This window comes from Callorhinchus milii, unplaced genomic scaffold (genome assembly GCF_018977255.1).
Source record: "Callorhinchus milii isolate IMCB2004 unplaced genomic scaffold, IMCB_Cmil_1.0 Scaffold21, whole genome shotgun sequence".
Lineage (NCBI taxonomy): Eukaryota > Metazoa > Chordata > Chondrichthyes > Chimaeriformes > Callorhinchidae > Callorhinchus > Callorhinchus milii.
In genome coordinates, this window is record NW_024704762.1 from 8,183,967 (window position 1) to 8,202,736 (window position 18,770).

Here is an 18,770-nt window from a genome sequence, read left to right on the forward strand (position 1 = left end):
CATCTCTCGAGAAGTAAGTTAGCCACGTGTGGGTGGAGGAAAGACACCTCCTCCATTCTCTTCGTTAGAGAAGGAGCAAAGGTTGTGATTAATGATGCTGATGCTCTCTCGCTCTCTCTTTCATTTAAAGCTAATTAGATTTCACACCACTAGATTGTGATATTCCTTGCGAATCTGCCTGCAGTGCCTAGTGTCAAGGGTTCTGTGTGCGCCGCCTCAGTGTTGATGTGCTTTCATTTTCGAGCCAATGCAATTTGCATTTTTTTTAATTTAAAAAAATAATTAATTGGTGGAGGGGGTGAATTTGGAAACAAACAGTGTTAGAACTCTTTCATCCTTTCCCACTCATCCCCCTTCCCCCCCACACACCCCCACACACCCCAACACGAACTGCTTGAGTTCAAATGTTAAGACCAAAAGATGTCTCTGTGATTCAATAGATCTCAATATGACTGATCTTCCTCTGAGCGGTGCGGGATGGGGGCAGGATTCTACGCGGGAGAAGGGGGTTATTAATCCGAAGGGTTGGAAACCGTTGCCCCTGACACAGCATGACGGGAACAGCTCAGTACAACTCGGTGGTTTAATTGGCGCAGGGGTCTGTGAGATTTGTGATCTGTCAATTTCCTCGCCACTAATTGATGCCAATTTCCGAGCACTGTCCCTCATCATGTTGCACACAGGGACCAGCCCCAGACTGGCACGGAAAGTTATTCCGGGGACACCAGAGTGTACGCTGGGGTCTAATCAGCTAAAATCACACAGCTTGTGAGCCATTTCATTAACCTCTGGCCTTCCTGGTTCCAGACTCAGTTGAATGATGCCTTCATATTAATAAGGACATTTACTCTCATCTCTCCCATACCATTCAATGGATAGGATGCAACCTCCACAAAATTGGCCCCATACACAATATAAGTCATCACCTCCAACCCACCTTTTGTATATATCAAACGCACACCTTTTAGCAAACACAGGATTGTAACAGACCATTGCAGCTCTTAATAATAATAATCCTTGCATTTGATACAGCGCCTTATCACGGCTTTGAGACGTCTCAAAGCGCTTCACAGAATATACTGTAAAGTGACTCGACTGTGTATTTTGTGGGAAAAATGCGGCAGCCAATATGATAGTAATCTAGCTGGGATGAAAGTAAAAGATACATGGATAAATAATCCTACACTCTCCTCTCTCTCTCTCTCTCTCTCATATTTCTCAATTGAATTGTCTTTTCAAAAAGCTCTTCAATTCCCTCTTGAACTTGTTCACACAATCTGCCAACACTGCCTCCCTGGGAAGTCCACATATCAGCCGATGTTTGGCTGGAAAAGCAATTAAAAACGAGATGTCTGTTCACTATCTCTCTTATGAGATTAAATCAAGTCAACATGTTCGAGATTTTGTGACTGTTCTGAAAGAGTTACCAGGGTTCAGTTTATCTATACACTTGAGCAGCACTGACAGCAAATACATTTTGAGTTAGACAGCTATCCACAAGGCAGCGATGTTAGTTGCTTTTGAGTAAAACAAAGTCAGCATCTTGGGAGTGATATTTTTTTCTCTTCTAAAAGCCTCGGCTGTGATGGACCAGCCCTGTGTTCCCACCTTATAACCTTTCAATCCAACTCATAGGAACCTAAAAACAGGAGTAGGCCATTCAGCCCCTCGAGCCTGTCACGCCATCCTATTAGATCATGGCTGATCTGTACCTCTACTCCAATTTTCCCACCTTATAATGGAGGGTGACCGAAGGCACAGTCGAAGAGGAGGATCTTGAGACGGGCCTTGAAGGAGGCAAGGGAGGGAGAGAGTAAGACGAAGGGACCATGGGATGGAGTTCCAAAGAATCCACAAGAACAAATTTATCATTAGGCAGAATCCCACCAGCATTCAAGGATGATTTTAAGAGCGATCACTTTGATATAAATTACCCACAACCATGGAGGTCATCAATTATCCCTACATGTCCTATTGGAGGATGCCTTCTGCCAATAGGGTCAAAAGGTAGAGTTTATGGGGAGAGGAGGGGTCTCACCATTTGATGGCTGAGATTTGCCCATCATGAATTTTGTAGTTGGAACAGGAGCCAATTCATTACTCTGGGTCTTGTGGTTTGTGAAGCGAGGCTGGTAATTGATTGAACATTGAACCAACAACAGTAGTACACGTCCCTAAAGGACCAGGGCCATTTCACGAAAGCAACATTTAGCATCAAGGAGCATCTCATTGAAAGCTGCAAGAGAAAATCGTTAGTGGGTAAATGTCAACCAGAGGATAAGGCTGTCAAGTCAGTCACTGCCGGAGTTTTAACTCTTTAAAGACTTGAGATAGTATAACCACATTTGCATTCGATATAGAGTCTTATCTCATCAAAACGTCTCAAATTATTTACTGATGTGTGCACCATTGATAGTCATTGACAGCAGCTTGTTGACTGCAAGGAGGTGTGGGGTGGGAGTGACAGCTGAGCCTAAACCTATCCATACAAACGCACGCCTTCTAGCAAGGGAAAAGGAGAGTGCTATTGAATGCTCAAGAGGAAACCCTGGCTGTTTTTAACACCTCCCTGATGTATAATAATAATCTTTGCCTTTGATGTAGTACTTTATCACAGCGTCTCAAAGCCCTTCGCAGGATTTTTACTGTGAGTGTGGTGATTACATATTTTGCAGCAGGCAATTTGGAAAGAGCAGTGGCCCACAAATAGCCAGGTAGTCAATGGCCAATTTTTATCCAGAGGATTGTTGGCCGGGACACCAGGAGAAACTCCCTTCCCTTTTAGAACCACGCCATGGGATCTTTAACATCTTCCAGAACAGGCAGATGGAACCTCGGTTTAATGTCTCATCCGAAGCACAACACCTCTGACAATGCAGTTAAGCCCCAGCAATGCATTGGAACGCAAGCCTAGACTATGAGACAAAGTCCCAATATGGAGCTTGAACCCACAACCTTCTGAACTAGAGGCAAGAGCTATCAAATGAGCAGCGCTTGAGGCCATCTGCAGACCTGGCTCACATCAGCTAACTCAGCACAGTCACAGCCCAGGGATCAAACTCCATTCACAGCATTGTGTTTTGGTGGTGTTGGGAGGGGATGGTTAGATCATTACCCTTATGAACCGTATGTTTATTATAAAATGATCAGAAGCTACTGCTGTGATCACTGGGGGCTTTGTACCTTCCCTGGTGTCTTTGACTGGTGTTAATATGACTCCCTGGAACTATTTCTTGCTGTCACTTTATGTGTATGTAATTTCCACCACTCCTTGACCTTTGCGAAGCATTGACATTTCTTCCCTGGATCTAATAGCCTCAGGCTGCCGTAAATGTTCCTTCTACCTCGATACATTTCTATTTCTTCATCTTTACTTTCTCTATTCCTCGTCTTTCTGAGTGGATCCTCAGCGACGAGCGAGACAACTGTGATTGGACGCTAGGGGGCTTGACTCAGTCTGCTCAGCCGCTGGGAGGTCACTGAAGACCTTCCTCTTTGACCGTGCTTACGGACACTTCTCCCTTCCTCCACCCCCCCGGCTCTGTGTCAGGCTCCGCCACTGTTAAGCATTCCCAGACTGCCCCACGTGAAGGGCGCTATATAAATGCATTCCATTTTGTCCAACCCTGCTCCAAGCAGCTTAGGGAAGGACTAAATGGAATTGAAACCCCCGGCTACTTGTCTTCCACCAACAAAATACTGTAGTCACTTCACTTTACAGTAAACCCTGTGAAGCACTTTGAGACCATCTCCCAATGTGAAAGTCGCTGCATCAAATGCAATGATTATTCTTTTTATTATTGTTAATTGTCTCAATCGCCACAATGTCTCCTCTTTCCGCTTTGCTCCACTACGGGTAAAACATTCTTACCAAGCGACGGAATGCCAAACCCGTTGAAACAAAATTGAGCTGCTTATTCAACACTGGATGAATGAACAAAACTTTCATTAGAAAAACAAATCAGGCGTGCCCGTGAAAATGTCTGAGACTTGAGCATTTGATTTCACACATGGATGAGTTTGGGTTTGTAGGTAAAGCTCCTGAAGCCAGTTAGATAAAGAGAAGGAGAAAGATTAGACTGAAGAGCAAGACTCCTCAATTACTGCACGTAGTCTGGTTGGTGCACTAGAAGCTGAAAAGGCTGGAGTGTTTGATGAGGTGCCCACGTCCCAAACCCCTTAACTTGCATGTCCATTAAGACGCAGAGCTGGAGGCTGGTGGAGTGTTCATTTAAAGAAAGAGCAATGTCAATTTCAAATGGGATTTCCTAGTAAACGATTCCATGTGTCATAACTGGGTACCTGGAAATATGCGACCTATGGGAGGCGACTGGCTCTTTAACAGAAACCAGGAACATTGAGAAGGATCAATTTCCAATGAGGAAGTTCTGCATAAGTAAGTAAGTAAATCCTATAATAATCTTTCCATTTGATATCGCGCCTTCTCACGTCGGGTGGACGTCCCAAAGGGTTTTCCAGGCTCTACTGCAAGGTGTAAAGACCGTGTGTTTTGGAGGCAAAGTACATACTTGTATGAAAGCACTGTACAAATTGATGCTCAACCACTTCCTCCAGATCTCTGGGTTGCCATCAACAGCAGGAGCCCTGGCTAACTTTTACCTCCTTAACCCATGTAATGCTGAAGGTAACGGCAGCTGCACCTCCTGAGATCGACACAGACCAGGGATCCTTATCTGCAGTTGTCTTGTCTGTGTTGCAGTCACTAGGCTGTTGGTTGGGGCTCAGGTGCTGGAGTGTCTATTAATATGCAGTGTGTGTATCCTGATATTACCGACTTCAATCTGTTCAGGCTACAGCTCCTTTCTCATGAAACCAAACTGGAATAACAGCGTCAGTGTCTCTTCCAGACACCGCCAGTGTAACTCTGAGATGCAGGCTTCACACACCCCCACTGTATGCAGCATCTCGCTAATCAATGGCGATTAGCCCCAAAGCACATCACCCATGTGTGCACACTGCCTGACGCATCCTCCAGGTATCTTTAAAGATTTCATTCCATCTCGCGCTGTGTGTCAGGGAGGGGGCATCATGTGCGAGCTAAGCTGACAGCGTGAGGTCAAGATCAACCCCAGAAGAAGCTGAGTTCCCTGCACCTTGGATTAGAGAGAGAGCTGTCAATCAATCCCTTCCATCAATATGGAGACTGCAGTCAGTGCAGCAAAACATTGACTCATCACTCTCAGTGTTTTACCTAAAACATCCGATGAAACTACAGGACGCAACTCTTTCCAATTGTGCAACTCTTCGCAACAACAATAATAATCTTTAATATAACGCCTTACCACAAAGTCAAAATGAATTGACTGAGTATTTTCTGGGCGAAACGCACCAGCCAATTGCGCACAGCAGTCTTGGAGTTAATATTTAATATTATTAATATGAAAATTTAATTCTCACACACTGAAAGCTCACAGAAGAAGGTGGAATTATACACTGATCCCAGATCCCTGCCCTCCACTCCTCCTGATCCCAACCCCCAGCTCAGGCGCAAATCCTTGACTGCCTTGGGACGTCCTCCCGACGTGAAAGGCACTGTACAAATATAATTTATTGTGTTGTGAACGTTCTGTGATTCTCTCACTTGCTTTGAGACAATTGGACGTTCTAAGGCATCGTTCAGATAGAAGTATTATATTGTTATTTCGTATTTATCTCCAGAGTCATACAATTCAGGAGAGAAGCCTTGACGTTGGGGGTGTTGATGCTGACGCGATTTGCACGAGAGGGTTCAGGTTTCTGGTCATTTCAGTGCATTTGTTGTTTGTGTCTCTGAGCCGTAGTTCTGGGAGCACTTGTTTGGACGTCCTTTTCACGCCACATCAATTTGGGGATGATTGCCGAAATCAAATCAAATGTGTTTGAACATAATGATTAGGGACACTCGACTCAGCCAGCCCTCGACACTTCCATTCTCAGATAAATGGCACAGAATTAAACCTTCACTTAAGGAGCAGCTGCCAAGCCTAGTGAGTGGCAAATGATTATATTTTCTGCCAGACTCTTCTTTTAAAAAAAAGATTCATTTTCTCTGTTTTCTTTTCTGTTCAGCCAACGATGCAAACAACAGGAAGAATAGTGAGTGGATCTTAGTACTTAGATGGATGCTGCATTTCTCTAGCACCTTATCACGTTGAGACGTCTGTTTTCCTGGGACAAATTATAACACAGAGGAGGCCATTTAGGAGCTCGTCAAACCTTTGCTGACGCTAACTTCTATGTTGGATGTATAAACTCTAATCTCAGTTGCTCCTTGCTCTTTCCCCCATACCTTTGATACTCTTCTCCAAAAATATTTATCCAATTCCTTTTTTAATTTTTTTTTAGCTTCGACAGCAAACAATTCCATATCCTAATAAGCATCAGCGCAGAAAAAAAATCTGACTTTCCCTTTATCTTTTCCACTGACAATCCTGAGGTTCTGTGTCCCACTCTCTCTCTCTTTCCTCCCAACCCCATCCCCCTCCCCGCTACCAATTTATGTACTTGCCGGGAATAATATTTCACTGTTATCCTCTCAAAATCCTATCCTTACAGGCAACCCTGTTGTTAGATTTCCCTTCCTCAGGGCAGTGGCTTCTCTCTGTCTCCCCCACAGTCGAATGGTTGGAAGATATCACGGTATTGGGCCCTACTCCATGTCCCAGTTCCACTACCCCAGCGACACAAAGTCGATTTCCATTGGCTAGAAAATTAAGTTCCTCTGATAAGTCACTTAGTCCATATCTTCAATTAAAGCGTCTGTTTTCATCGTAAGAAAATAATGGCTGCCACGTTGATCTACAAAGCACACAGTCACTACGCTTCACAGCAAACTCCTGTGAAGCGCTTTGAGACCCACTATAGGATAAAGCGCTACATCTCTATATCAAACGCAAAAGATTACTATGTTGAAGTCTCTGGTCCTGACTCATATCGCTCTGCTGTACGGAAACCCTAATGATAATGATAATGTCGGTCGTTTCGATGTGCATTTGCAGAGATTCCAGAGATCAAACAGATGTCTTCCTTCCTGACTATCTGCGCTGGGTTTCTATAACATTGCACTCGAAGCCAGAGTTTGTCCGGACTTCAAAAGGGATTTGCCTTTTTGGAATTGTCTCGCTGTGCCTCCAGGCTTGACACTTTTGCTCGGTGAATAGGATCACGAGGGAATTAATTGGCGTTCAAGCTGATTCATTCTTCGTAATAATCCGAGGTATCACAAAGGCTGATTATCTTCTCAAAGGGCAGCCTTCCTTACTCACTTGGATAATGCTGGGAGACAGAATTATTACCGACAAATTAAATTGCCAGCGTTCCTTCCGGGGAGCGGGGGGGCAGGGCGGAGGGTGGGGGTGGGGTTATCCGGAGAGTAGCTGAGCTACGATGCTCCTGGATTGATTTATGGCCTTTGCTGAGTTCTCTCTGTTTACACAGGGCAGCGATTGGCCTCAACGCTTGAGTTTGTGAGCGGAGAATAATCAGCCAGGGTTTCCGCTCCTGATAGCCATCCTACGTGTTTATAATATTAATAATAATAATCCTTGCATTTGTAACAAGAACATAAGAGTTTGCTCGGCAAAACAAGACCAAGGGCCATCCAGTTCGCCTTTCATCATCCTTGCAGTCACTTGCACATGTCATGTCCCAAACTATATATCACGCTTATCATGTCGTTGAGGCGTCTCATAGCGCTTCACCACATATACTGTAAAGTGTAGTGACTGTGTATTTTGTGGGCTTATAACAGGACACGCAGAATTACACCTCATGCCCACACAAACGGATCCTCCAACAGGAGAATGGCTGGTGACCCGGAACAGGAACTCTTGTTAATTCTTTTCTTTCCTGCCCGGGGATGCTGTGGGCAATGGTAACATGCCTCCCTTCCTCCCCTACCCACGCTTTCAGTTTGGCTGAGATCAGCTGTCTCTGCACTGACTGGGCGATAAGCATGGGAAGGTCCTGCTTGTGTGGTTCAGCTACATTGGTGCATTGACCCACTGAGCCAACTTTTTTTTTTTGGGGGGGGGGGGTCAATCAACACACCAATACTGAGACCAGCCACCAGATGGCATATGAACACAGAGCATGTTGGGCAGCATTCGGAGTTGAGTTTGAATTGGAAGCTTAGCTTCCTCGTAAGATCAGAGCTACCTCTGCTCAACCGCTAACACCCATATCTCCGTCGTTCTTTTAGGCTCAATGGGATTGCAGAGAAACTATGCAAAAGTGGCCAAATCTCTTCGATCCGCCACTGTCGAGCGCTCAGGGACACTACCCTACGTGAAGGGGGCTATATAAATGCAAGGTGGTGGTGTTGTTGATCAAACACTTGTCATCTTCAGCAGAATAATTATTGTTCAGGGTGTTCACAAAGTCCTGTTAACCTCATGTTTTTTTTTACACACATTGCACTGACCAGCAACTGAAACATGTGGAAGAATGATGCCCTGTGCTCACTTCATTCTCTCTGTGTGTGTTTTTGTTTTGCAGTAAAGTGGAAGCAAATGCCATGGAAAAGGAACTCTTCGAAGATTACAGATTTGGACAACAGCAGCTCATTGAGATTTACGGACACAGCTGCGCGATGGCAATGGCAAAGGTACGGAACACAGAACTGACGAGTCCAATGCAGGGAATGACAAACCTTCCCACACCTTTATCGGTCTTTAGCAGCTTAAGCGCTCCAAGACATTAGCCTGTGAAGAAGGGCACCATTTGAGCACTATAAGACAATTTCTCCTCCCTACCTTTGTGACCTGCTAACTCCATACCACCCTGTCCATTCCCTCCACTAAGCGGACTCTGGCCTCCTCCATGTCCCCTGCCTTGACCGCTCCATCATCGGCGGTGGGGCTCTCTGTCCCATTCTTTGTAACTCCATCCCACAGTCCCTTCACCTTCACCACCCCCCTCCCCCCTCTCTTGCAGGCTGTCTCAAGATCCTCCTCTACGACCGCGCCTTTGGTCACCCTCCTACACCCATTGCAAGTTGTTGTCATTGACACCTGCTGCCAGAAACGTGTACATGTGTCGGTGACACAGGTCAAGTGATGTATGTCAAGTGATACCGGCCAAAGCCACTCGAGAGGCAGTGTTGAGACAAATGAAGAATACATTAAGCATGGCTGACTTTGCATCGCAAACCACTAGAACAGTCGGTTTAACTCAACTCCAAGAGCCTATATTAACCTCCTCATAAGCCTTTGGTGCCATCAATGCAGTTTACACCGCAACCCGTGTTGTTTTAAAGATTAATATAATTTGAAGCGTTTACATTTATTCAGAAATGTCAAAGGTATTTTGTCAAAATAGGGAGAGTAGGAGTCAAATTCGTTTCCTCCCCCCTTTCCCAACAATATTCAGCTCACTAGAAGAGGTCGGGGGTGGGCACACAGCTCTTATTTCAGTTATCGGTCAATGAGAGACGAGGGATTGGGTTTCACATCTGATTATTTTGTCCCTACACACAATGAATCATCACTTACCAAGAACAGTGAGTCAGCACTAGTGTTGACCTCAGCTCATATGCTTCAACTGTGCAAAGAACTGCACCCGTCAAGTGAAGCATCAGTAATGATTCCCCAGGAGTGAGATACAGGCTCGAATTTAACAGAAGTGGTTGGGGTGGGTGGGGTGGGGAGGTTGTTATATAGAGAGAAATAATAATAATAATCTTTGCATTTGATGTAGCGCTTTATCAGGTCTTCGATACGTCTCAAAGCGCTTGATAGAATGCATTGTGAAGTGTAGTGACGGTGTATTTTGTGGGCGAAACGCAGCAGCCAATTGTGCACAGCAGCGTCCCACAAACAGTCGTGGATTGAATGACCGAATTTTGTTTTGAGGGATTTAATGACTATTACCACACAATGACACACGCTCAAGCACACACATACACACACACACGCACACACAGGCACACACATGTATGCACATTCAAGTTTCACCCACAAAATATACAGTCAGTTCACTTGACAGTATATCCTGTGAAGTGCTTTGAGACGTCTCAACGACGTGATAAGGCGCTATATCAAATGCAGGGATTATTATTATTATAAAAAGCCAGGTCCCATGTACGCTGACACTGGCTGAGTTGGCAGTCATGGTGGAAGCTTAAATATTCAGGATTAATGGCCGACTCGGCTGCTTCAACGATGACGAGTCAGGCTCAGTAAATCGAACGACCCGGTCTGACTCGCTGTCTGAACAAGCGATTTTAAGATGCAAGGATATCAATCACAACCTTTTATGTAACAGTTCCTTTTATTTCTAACAAGTGCTGATGGCAAGGTGACCTCGTTAAAGGCAGCAAGCACATGTTATAGGCCAGGCCTGTGGTGTTTGCCAAAGAACCGTTCAAACACATTACACGACTTTCAACAGATGTGGGTGAGAACAGCATTGGGCCTGAACTGTGATGCCCTTCCATGGTTGAACAAACTGCTGTCTGTGTTCACCCATGAAGAATGAAGACCATCTGTGTGAGGAACCCAGAGATGCCTGCAGGAATCTTATCCTCGTCAGGATAAGAGAGGAGGAGAGAGGGAGTAGAGGAAGGAAGAAGAGGGAACAAATTTAAACAAAGCATTTTTGGAAGCTGGCAATACCTATTGGGTTGGAAAGGAACAGGGGGATGAATCAAGTTCCTGATTGCTCTCCATAGACCTCCTGCGGAAAGTGGTATCAGATGAAGAAGGGTTCAGAGCTCGACTGTGACCCTTCTTCATCTGATCCCTCACACTCGACCAGTCTGACACATAGACAGTGGGCACTTGGGTGAGGTGGCTTATAGTGGCCGCATATGGAGTTCCTGTGCCTTTGTGTCTTCAGCAGTCGGGTGAAAACTGGCAAAAAAATGGGGAGGGGAGAAAGTTGAATGTAGGTGTCTCATACTCTAAACATCTCCACAAGCAGATTGTTCCAGGGGATCTGAAAGGCAGGAGATGAAAGACTCTATGATGAACGAGTGATGTTGTCTACTTCTTACCACTCGGCCCAGAGGTGGGGGGGAGGGGGTCCGTCTGCACATACATCAAACACGGCACAAGCATTCTACGTACAGTCTTTAGAGAGACAGAGCGAGAGAGAGAGGGAGAGAGATGAGGGGCTCACTGTGTTATTTGGAGCTAAGTTGCTTGATGTAATCGACGCAAATCCCTGGGGAGGTTTCTTTAGGCAAAAATAATGAAAAAAATACATCATCGGCTACAAATCCCATTTGTTAAAAATATCAGCCTGTATTAAACCAGTGGAATTTCTTAAATCGACATCAGATGGGAAATTCATTGAGGCTTTACATAATGTGGGTTTCTAGTTTCCTGAACTGCAGGTAGTATAACACTGTGCTTCTATTTTAAATTTGCATTGATCATTTATCCATCTGTAATATCTTGAGGTACAGTAAATGCAGAGATTTGTCTTTGCACTGGTTGAAAATTCAGCCTTGCAGCTGCCCTTTCACCTGGGAACTAAACAGATGCGGTGCGTTTGGGGCAATTCAGATTCAGGAAATGATACCCTGATCTCCTCCCGAGTAGAAAGAACCTGCACTTTATAGCAGTTTAGAGCATTGGAACATCCCCCATCTCTTCACAAGCAGTTGCTGCCAATTGTAGTGACTGGTTCTTTAATAATAATCCTTGCATTTGATATAGCGCCATATCACTATATCAAAGCGCTTTGTTGAATCTAATGCAAAGCGAATTGACTGTATATTTTGTGGGTGAAACAGGGCAGCCAATTGCGCATAGCAATGACAAATGCAGCAATCACTTGTGCCCACAAGACCAGCCAAACAGTGAATGAGCAATTAATCCAGAGGATCATTGCCTAAGACACCAGGAAAAACTTCCTTCTCTTTTCCAATAAGAATCACAGGATCGTTAGTGTCTGCCTGGGGAACAGTGGTTTAATGTCTCAACCGAATAAATGCACTTCTAACAATGAGTTGTAACCTCAGTCCTGCACTGGATTATGTACATTTTTTTTCTCTTACCCCCACCTCACCCCCACCTAAAAAAAATAATATCACTGTTTCTTTTGAATTTCCCATTCTGCACTTAAAAGCTAATTTAAGATGAATTATTAATGTTATCTGGCCTACTTAACTGTCAACAACTCTGCCAGTTGAAATATTTCATCATGTACTTTCCAGCCTTGGGAGAATGGAAGTGACTTAAAGCCTCCAACCAATGTCCTAATGGTACATGTCACAATATGACAACAACCACAACAACAACTTGCACTTATATAGTGCCCTCTGCGCAGGGTTGCGTCTCAGAGTGCTTAACCGTGGCGGAGCCTAACTGGCTCACAATGTATGTGAAACACACTCCCAGCAAACTCAAGTCAATTAACTCCTTCACCAAAGAACTGGTTAACTCTCTAGTTGAGAAGAATCTTGAAGTTATTTCTGTCAGACTCAATAATAGCCTTTGTGCGGGGGAATTAGGTCAGGGATGAAATTCCTTGTTCCCAAGAGTTTAGAACTCTTTGGCAACTAATCCCCATTACGGACCAAACCACCTTTTTACAGGTATTAATGGATTACAAGCAGCAAAAGCTGGGATCTTGTTCCATTATCCTCCTAATCCTGAGTGTGCAAATCTCAAAGTTACAGTATTAACCCGTACCAAACAGTCACAGAAACTCCTGTAAATATTGTTTTTTAAAATGTAATAACGATCCAACAGGATATTTTGGTCGGGGAATAGCCTTAACATTTCTCATGCGGACAGCTGATCTCTCCAGCTGACCAAAATGTCCTGGGTTTCAGCAAGAACAGTGACAGTGAGTGGGGTGTTCAAGAGGTGACTCAGTGTGTTAATAGATATACTGAAAGTATCTGTAACGGAATCACAAACAGCGGCTCAATCTTGCCGATTTTGTGCAAAATATTTGCATTTTCTGATCGCCGTCTCCAAAGCTTGTAACGCCACCTCGTGCCTTTCCTCCTCAGGTTTACCCTCTGAGTTCCCTCCACAAGAAGCAGCCCACGGTGTTGGTGATCTGTGGGCCCGAACAGAACGGCGCCATTGGGCTGGTGTGTGCCAGACACCTGCGCATCTTTGTGAGTATCTGGGCGTCTGTCTCGTTAGACCGTCCGGTGTCATGTGGCTAATATTATTTGGAGTGTCCTGCAGTGAAGTGGTTAGCGTGCTTGCCTCACAAGCGACAGGACCCAGGTTCGATTACCGGGTGGGGCGAAACCTTAGGCAAGTTTCCTTACTCCACACACATCGAGCAGTAAGTAGGAACCCAGTTGTTAGTCTATTGGCGGATCACTTTCCGGAGGTAATAATCCAACAGTTGCGGTATTACTGGAGTTTAACCATTTAAACTCTCAACTATTCCCCAAGCCTAATCCTATGCCAACCTGTGCCTAATACTCTCCAGAATTAGGTAAGCACAGTGCATCCATCAGGAGAGAGAGAGAGAGTGGGTGCATTCCATTCTGATACAGAGCAACAGTCGAACTCAGTTTGGTTTGGATACAGTGATGGATTTCTGCGTGCGTCAGACATCAGCCCGATCAAACAAAATAACTCTCGGAGTGCAAATGTCTTCACGTATCTTGGGCAGTCAATGCACATAGTTAGTGGTGTGCTGGCAAATCTCAACCTAACCGCTAGCTCTGAAGGTATTCCATCTTGGGAAGGAGGTAGGAGGTGGGGTAGACGAATAAGGGAATGGAATGAGCATAATAGATGTTATCCAGCTCGACTGTGCCTGTTTGTGGATCAGATGGAATCTCCCTCTGGACAGCAGTGCCACAGGTCGGATACCGCTCACCAACTGAACCAAATCATCGGCTGAACCGAAGGCAGAATCTGGAAAATCAGCGATTTTTCAGAATTCCGATGGGGACGTCCCTGGCTTCGCGTGTTTTTTTTTTAAAAAAAAGAAAAATCCCTCAAAACCCTTGCCAGGGCAAGACTGAAATCCCAGAAAAAATATTTTTATAGAAACTCAATCCTTCCACACCTGTGAAATAACAGCCCGGCAATGGCTCGTTTGGTTGTTGCACTGACTGAACCTCAGCCCGAAAATAGACGTCTTTAAGGAGCTGCAGTACTCGATGGGGAAAGCATATGTGGAAAAGCATAAAGATTCTCAAGTTTCCAGCTAATGTACTTTTTATGCATGTGACCCTGGCTTGATCCGTGTCAGCCAACACAAGTGGGTATTTAAACAGGACGAATTACGGAGGTTTAAATTGCCGAATAGGTCTTGCGGTTGTAACTACATTTTTGAGTTATGCCATTTTAATGTTGTTCCGACTGATGATTCCCTCTCATTCTCGGCCACTTGGCCGATGTACAGTACAAGCGGGGTTTGGAGTACAGACAGTCAGGAGATTGTTAACTACGGATTTCTCTTTCCTGTTTGCGTTTGCCACTGAGCTCCAGTAGCCTCACCTGATACAAACTTCCTTCTCTACCATGTGTATCGAGACTGCGGGAAAGTGAGGATCAGTGGGTTGACTGAGTTTTGATTGTAAGGTGGATGTTATTGACAGCCTTTCCCTATTTTGATGTCCACACGCATATCTCTAGTGTGTTTGTGGGGGGGGGGGGGGGGGGGGAGTCTGTGGGGAGGTGGGGTGAACTGTATAGCAATCAGGAGCAGGAATCCTCCCACTTGTTTTCAACCTATTCTTGGTGAAAAGAATTTCACCCAAAAAGCTAATCAAAGCTGAGATGAGACACCTCAATGCAAACTAACTAGCCTCCTTACTGATTGCTATGGCTCTAGACCACACTCCCCGGTGTAGCTATCCACTGAGCTGTCAAATGAGGCTCAAACAGATTTGAACCTGGGAATGGGGGAAAATGATCTGCTCTTAGCACGAACAGAGTCCCGCGTTGCCCAAAATCTCCTCGAATGACCGGCTAAGTAGTGCACCCCACCACGTCCAACCTCACCTTGAGGAAGCGATAAAATAATTTGATCGACTTGCTGAAATGGAAGGCTGCTGTAAACCTCCACAGTAAAGCTGAAATGTCGGGTCATTAAACACAGCAGTTCTTTATTCTCGTGCTGCCCAGGGACTTATTCAGCCGACTATAGGCAGTGAAAGAGATCTTTTACTGTTCCAAAGAGAGAGGAACCTCTGACTCTACCACAGTTTCTGATTTAACTGTTGTTACAGTCATGACTCCATCTCCTAGAGCTGAGTATAAGGTAGACCCCAGCAGCTATTGGCGACTTGTTCAAATATTGGGCCACCCACATTCAGACACATTTTCTATTAGGAAGCAATCAGGAGTAAACACTCAGTCAGTTTTCACGGCCCCTCCCAAGGACAGAGATTAATTGTAACACCATCAACAATAACTTGCATTCATACAGTGCCCCTTCTCAGGGTGGTCCAATTGCCGGCCCCGGGCTGTAATATTCTACATAGTTTATAAAAAACATCGAGGTTTGGGGTTAAGCAGGTTTCTGGATTTTCTTGCAGGAATACGAACCGACAATCTTTTACCCGAAGCGCTCCTGTAACCCACTCTACCTGGACATCACTATCCAGTGTGAGAAGATGGATATCCCATTCCTCTCCTACCTTCCAACAGAGGTAAGATTCGTCGTTGAGGTCAGCCCTTCGTTTACCAGCTTTTACAGGTTTCACCTGCTCCCCTGAAGGCACTGCCTCGTGCTGGGGCCCCTCCACACATGGCCGAGTGACCGTTCCTCAAATGGGAGCCCAGGGAGGGATTGTGTTTGTCCACAACGGAAACACAGCCTGACCCTGTCCTCGCCCAACCCTGCACAAATGTACTTTCCTACGGACAATCTCTGGATAGTGTTCAGAGCAGATACCTTGGCTGTTCACACACACACACACATTCCCCATTTACCCTAATGCAGAAAGCTCTGAGGCCAACTATGGCTCCCAGCTGAGAGAAATGCAGAGCGAAACAAGCAAGAGCATTTTGGAAATGATTCCGGTTCCCATTAATGCTGTGATCTCCATTCTCCCCCCACCCTTAGGTCCAGCTGATAAACGACGCGTATAACATCATCGTGGACGCTATGTTGGGTTTGTCAGACAAGATAGAGCTGAAGGAACCTTTCTCTGGCATCCTTACAACCCTCAAACAAGTGAAAATCCCTATGATCAGCGTGGATGTGCCATCAGGTGACCAACAGCGACTGGAGCAAATCAGTACTTTTCATTTAACATTGTTTTTCTGGGGGTATTTCTGGATTTGTCCACCTTCCCCACCCCCACATCACACGCCCTGTAATGTACTTCCTTTTCTCTCTGCCTCTCCCTAATTCCTCCTACACTTTACAGTATATCCTGTGAAGCGCTTTGAGACGTCTCAATGACGCGATGAGGCGCCATATCAAATACAAGGATTATTAGTGTTACTATTATTATTATTTTAAAGCTGATTAGTTGTTTCATGGATGGACTTTCAACCCCCTGCCATTGCATCCTTACATGGAGCCACTAGGGGGCAGTAGTCACCCTCTGTATGCTGTTTCAATGAAGATGCGATGGAAGATCTTTCTATCTTTCTTCCAATAAATTGGTGAAATAGCGGTAGAGAAGCTCAAGTGGCCTCTTGCTGTTCCAATGGTTCGATCATTAAAGATGGAACATTTCTGCTCTCTCTGATCCAACATAGACAATGTACCGTGTACCCAGACCAGACACAAGTTCTAATGATAATCTTTTCTCGGGACAGGGTGGGATGCGGAGAATGGGACCACGGATGGCATTAACCCAGAGGTCCTGATATCCCTGGCAGCGCCCAAGAAGTGTGCCACGCACTTTTCTGGAAAGTTCCACCTCCTGGCCGGGAGAAACTTGCCTTACGACCTGCAGAAGAAGTACGAGCTCAACCTCCCCGATTACCCAGGAAACGACTGCGTGGTGCAGCTCTGAGAAGGAGCCAGCCAAAAGAAAAGGGGATTAGAGGACTTTCCCAAATCAGGCCGGGCGAAGCCACGTCAGGATAAATACGTGGCAACGGCCCCCTGTGGGAGACACATTGATCGCGTTTTGTGGAACTCTCTTTTTAATTAAAAAAAAGTGGAAAGTGTATCTCCTCGCTAAGGAGTCACATTTTACATGGCTCCAATTCAGTTCTGTCCAGTTCAGTTCCGTTTAGTTTGCCCTGAAGCTCTCTGTGTGTGTGTGTGTGTGTGTGTGTTGTGGCCGCTTCTCTCTCTCTCTCTGTACTCTCTAAACGTTTTATAATATTCGCAAAAGGACGCTGTTAGCAGGCTGGGAATGACCTTTATGCTGCTGCTGGAAGGACGAATCCCAACAAGTTGGGCCGTTCCGGCGATTCCTCCTGATATTACCCGCCGGGTCACAACAAAGCCCGACCAGCAACCGGAGTTGAGTTGAGATAGGGACGCTCCTCAGAAAGCATTGTTGTTTTGTTTCCGCGGGTAATAACCCCTTCAAAAAAATATATAATAATTTGGTCACTCAATCCACGATGTGTGGGACGCTGCTGTGCGAAATTGGCTGCCGTGTTTTGCCCACAAAATGCACGGTTAATTCACTTTACAGTATATTCTGTGAAGCACCTTTGAGACGTCTCAACGACGTGATAAGGCGCTATATCAAAGGCAAGGATTATTATTAGTATTAGTATCGTTATTGGCACCTCAATGCCAGAAGACACATCTCGCGGCATTACCTGTGTCTTCTGCGAAGAACTCCATGCGAGGACAAGGTAAACCCATGAGGTTCTCTACTCAACGTGCACTTTACCTTACAAGGCGTTTTCTTGACACTGAGGTGCCAGTAACACTGTTGTTTTCCTGAGGAACGATGGGATACGGAGGGAAGGACAGTGTACAAACCAGCTCCTGAGCTTGAACGTGCCTTCCACGACTTCTTCCGTTCCGCGTTTCCATTGCATGTATCGAGCGGCCAAATGAACAGACACCCTTATAGGCGGCGCTGGTCTGCGCTGTAGCTGGTGGGTGGGGGGAGGAGGGAGGGTAGAGATGTGACCTTGTGGCTTTGGGTTGGTGTAACCGACTCTTAAAGGAATCCCAGGCACCTGGACAGCGCTAATGTCAAGACCCCTGACCGCTCTTTCTCTCACACTTTTACTCTCTGTACGTGCTGGGGTGTGGATACAGCCTCCTGTAGCCTCGCATCTCAGCATGAGTCGCTGCGTGGGGGAGGAGCGAAATGAAAACATTACACTCTTAACACCCATAAGATGTTCTGCCGCTCAACCCAAGTCAGTCCGAACCTCTCAGCAGCAGAATAAAGAGGAGCCTCATTGAGCTCAAGAGTTCCTAATTGCTACAGTCATCTGTTCCTTTGAGCTGTGTGGTGTTTGAAGCTCTGGAATGATGTGTTGAGGGAAGGGGAGGGGGGAGTTCTGGTGAATGGATGTTCAGTCGGGTGGGTGACACATAATGTGCCGTCTCTTCACATGCTGCAGGTTATGTACAGATGATCTGCGATTCATTTCGATGCATAACCTGGGTGGGACGTCACATTAAAGCCTTAGGCCATCTTCCTGTTTCGTTTTCTTTTAGCACAAATATAACATACAGTATATAGAGACTTTGTGTTTGTATGACCTGTTTTGATATTGTAGACTGACTATTTCCGTGGCACTGTCTTGTGGTGATGGATGTGGATTGCAATGATGCCTGTATATACAAACCGATGTAGAATTCGTTGCCTTGCTTTGTTACTTGACCAAGGACCGTAAAATCCTATTCTGCAGTGCATTATTCTGCAGTGCAATGTAGCTCGCTGTAATACAACACAATATTCG

The 18,770-nt window shown here is 45.5% G+C and overlaps 1 protein-coding gene across 1 annotated transcript in view; it reads left to right on the plus strand.

The window, feature by feature from the left end:
• The window catches only part of yjefn3 (YjeF N-terminal domain containing 3), a 29,754-nt gene extending 12,313 nt beyond the window's left edge, over nt 1–17,441 (plus strand). The window contains exons 2-6 of the mRNA XM_007898826.2: nt 8,497–8,605; nt 12,965–13,075; nt 15,467–15,580; nt 15,997–16,144; nt 16,701–17,441. Of these exons, the coding sequence (XP_007897017.1) occupies nt 8,497–8,605; nt 12,965–13,075; nt 15,467–15,580; nt 15,997–16,144; nt 16,701–16,900 (682 nt within the window). The 3' untranslated portion in view covers nt 16,901–17,441. The remainder of the gene's footprint in view (nt 1–8,496; nt 8,606–12,964; nt 13,076–15,466; nt 15,581–15,996; nt 16,145–16,700) is intronic.
• The last annotated feature ends 1,329 nt before the right edge of the window (nt 17,442–18,770 follow it).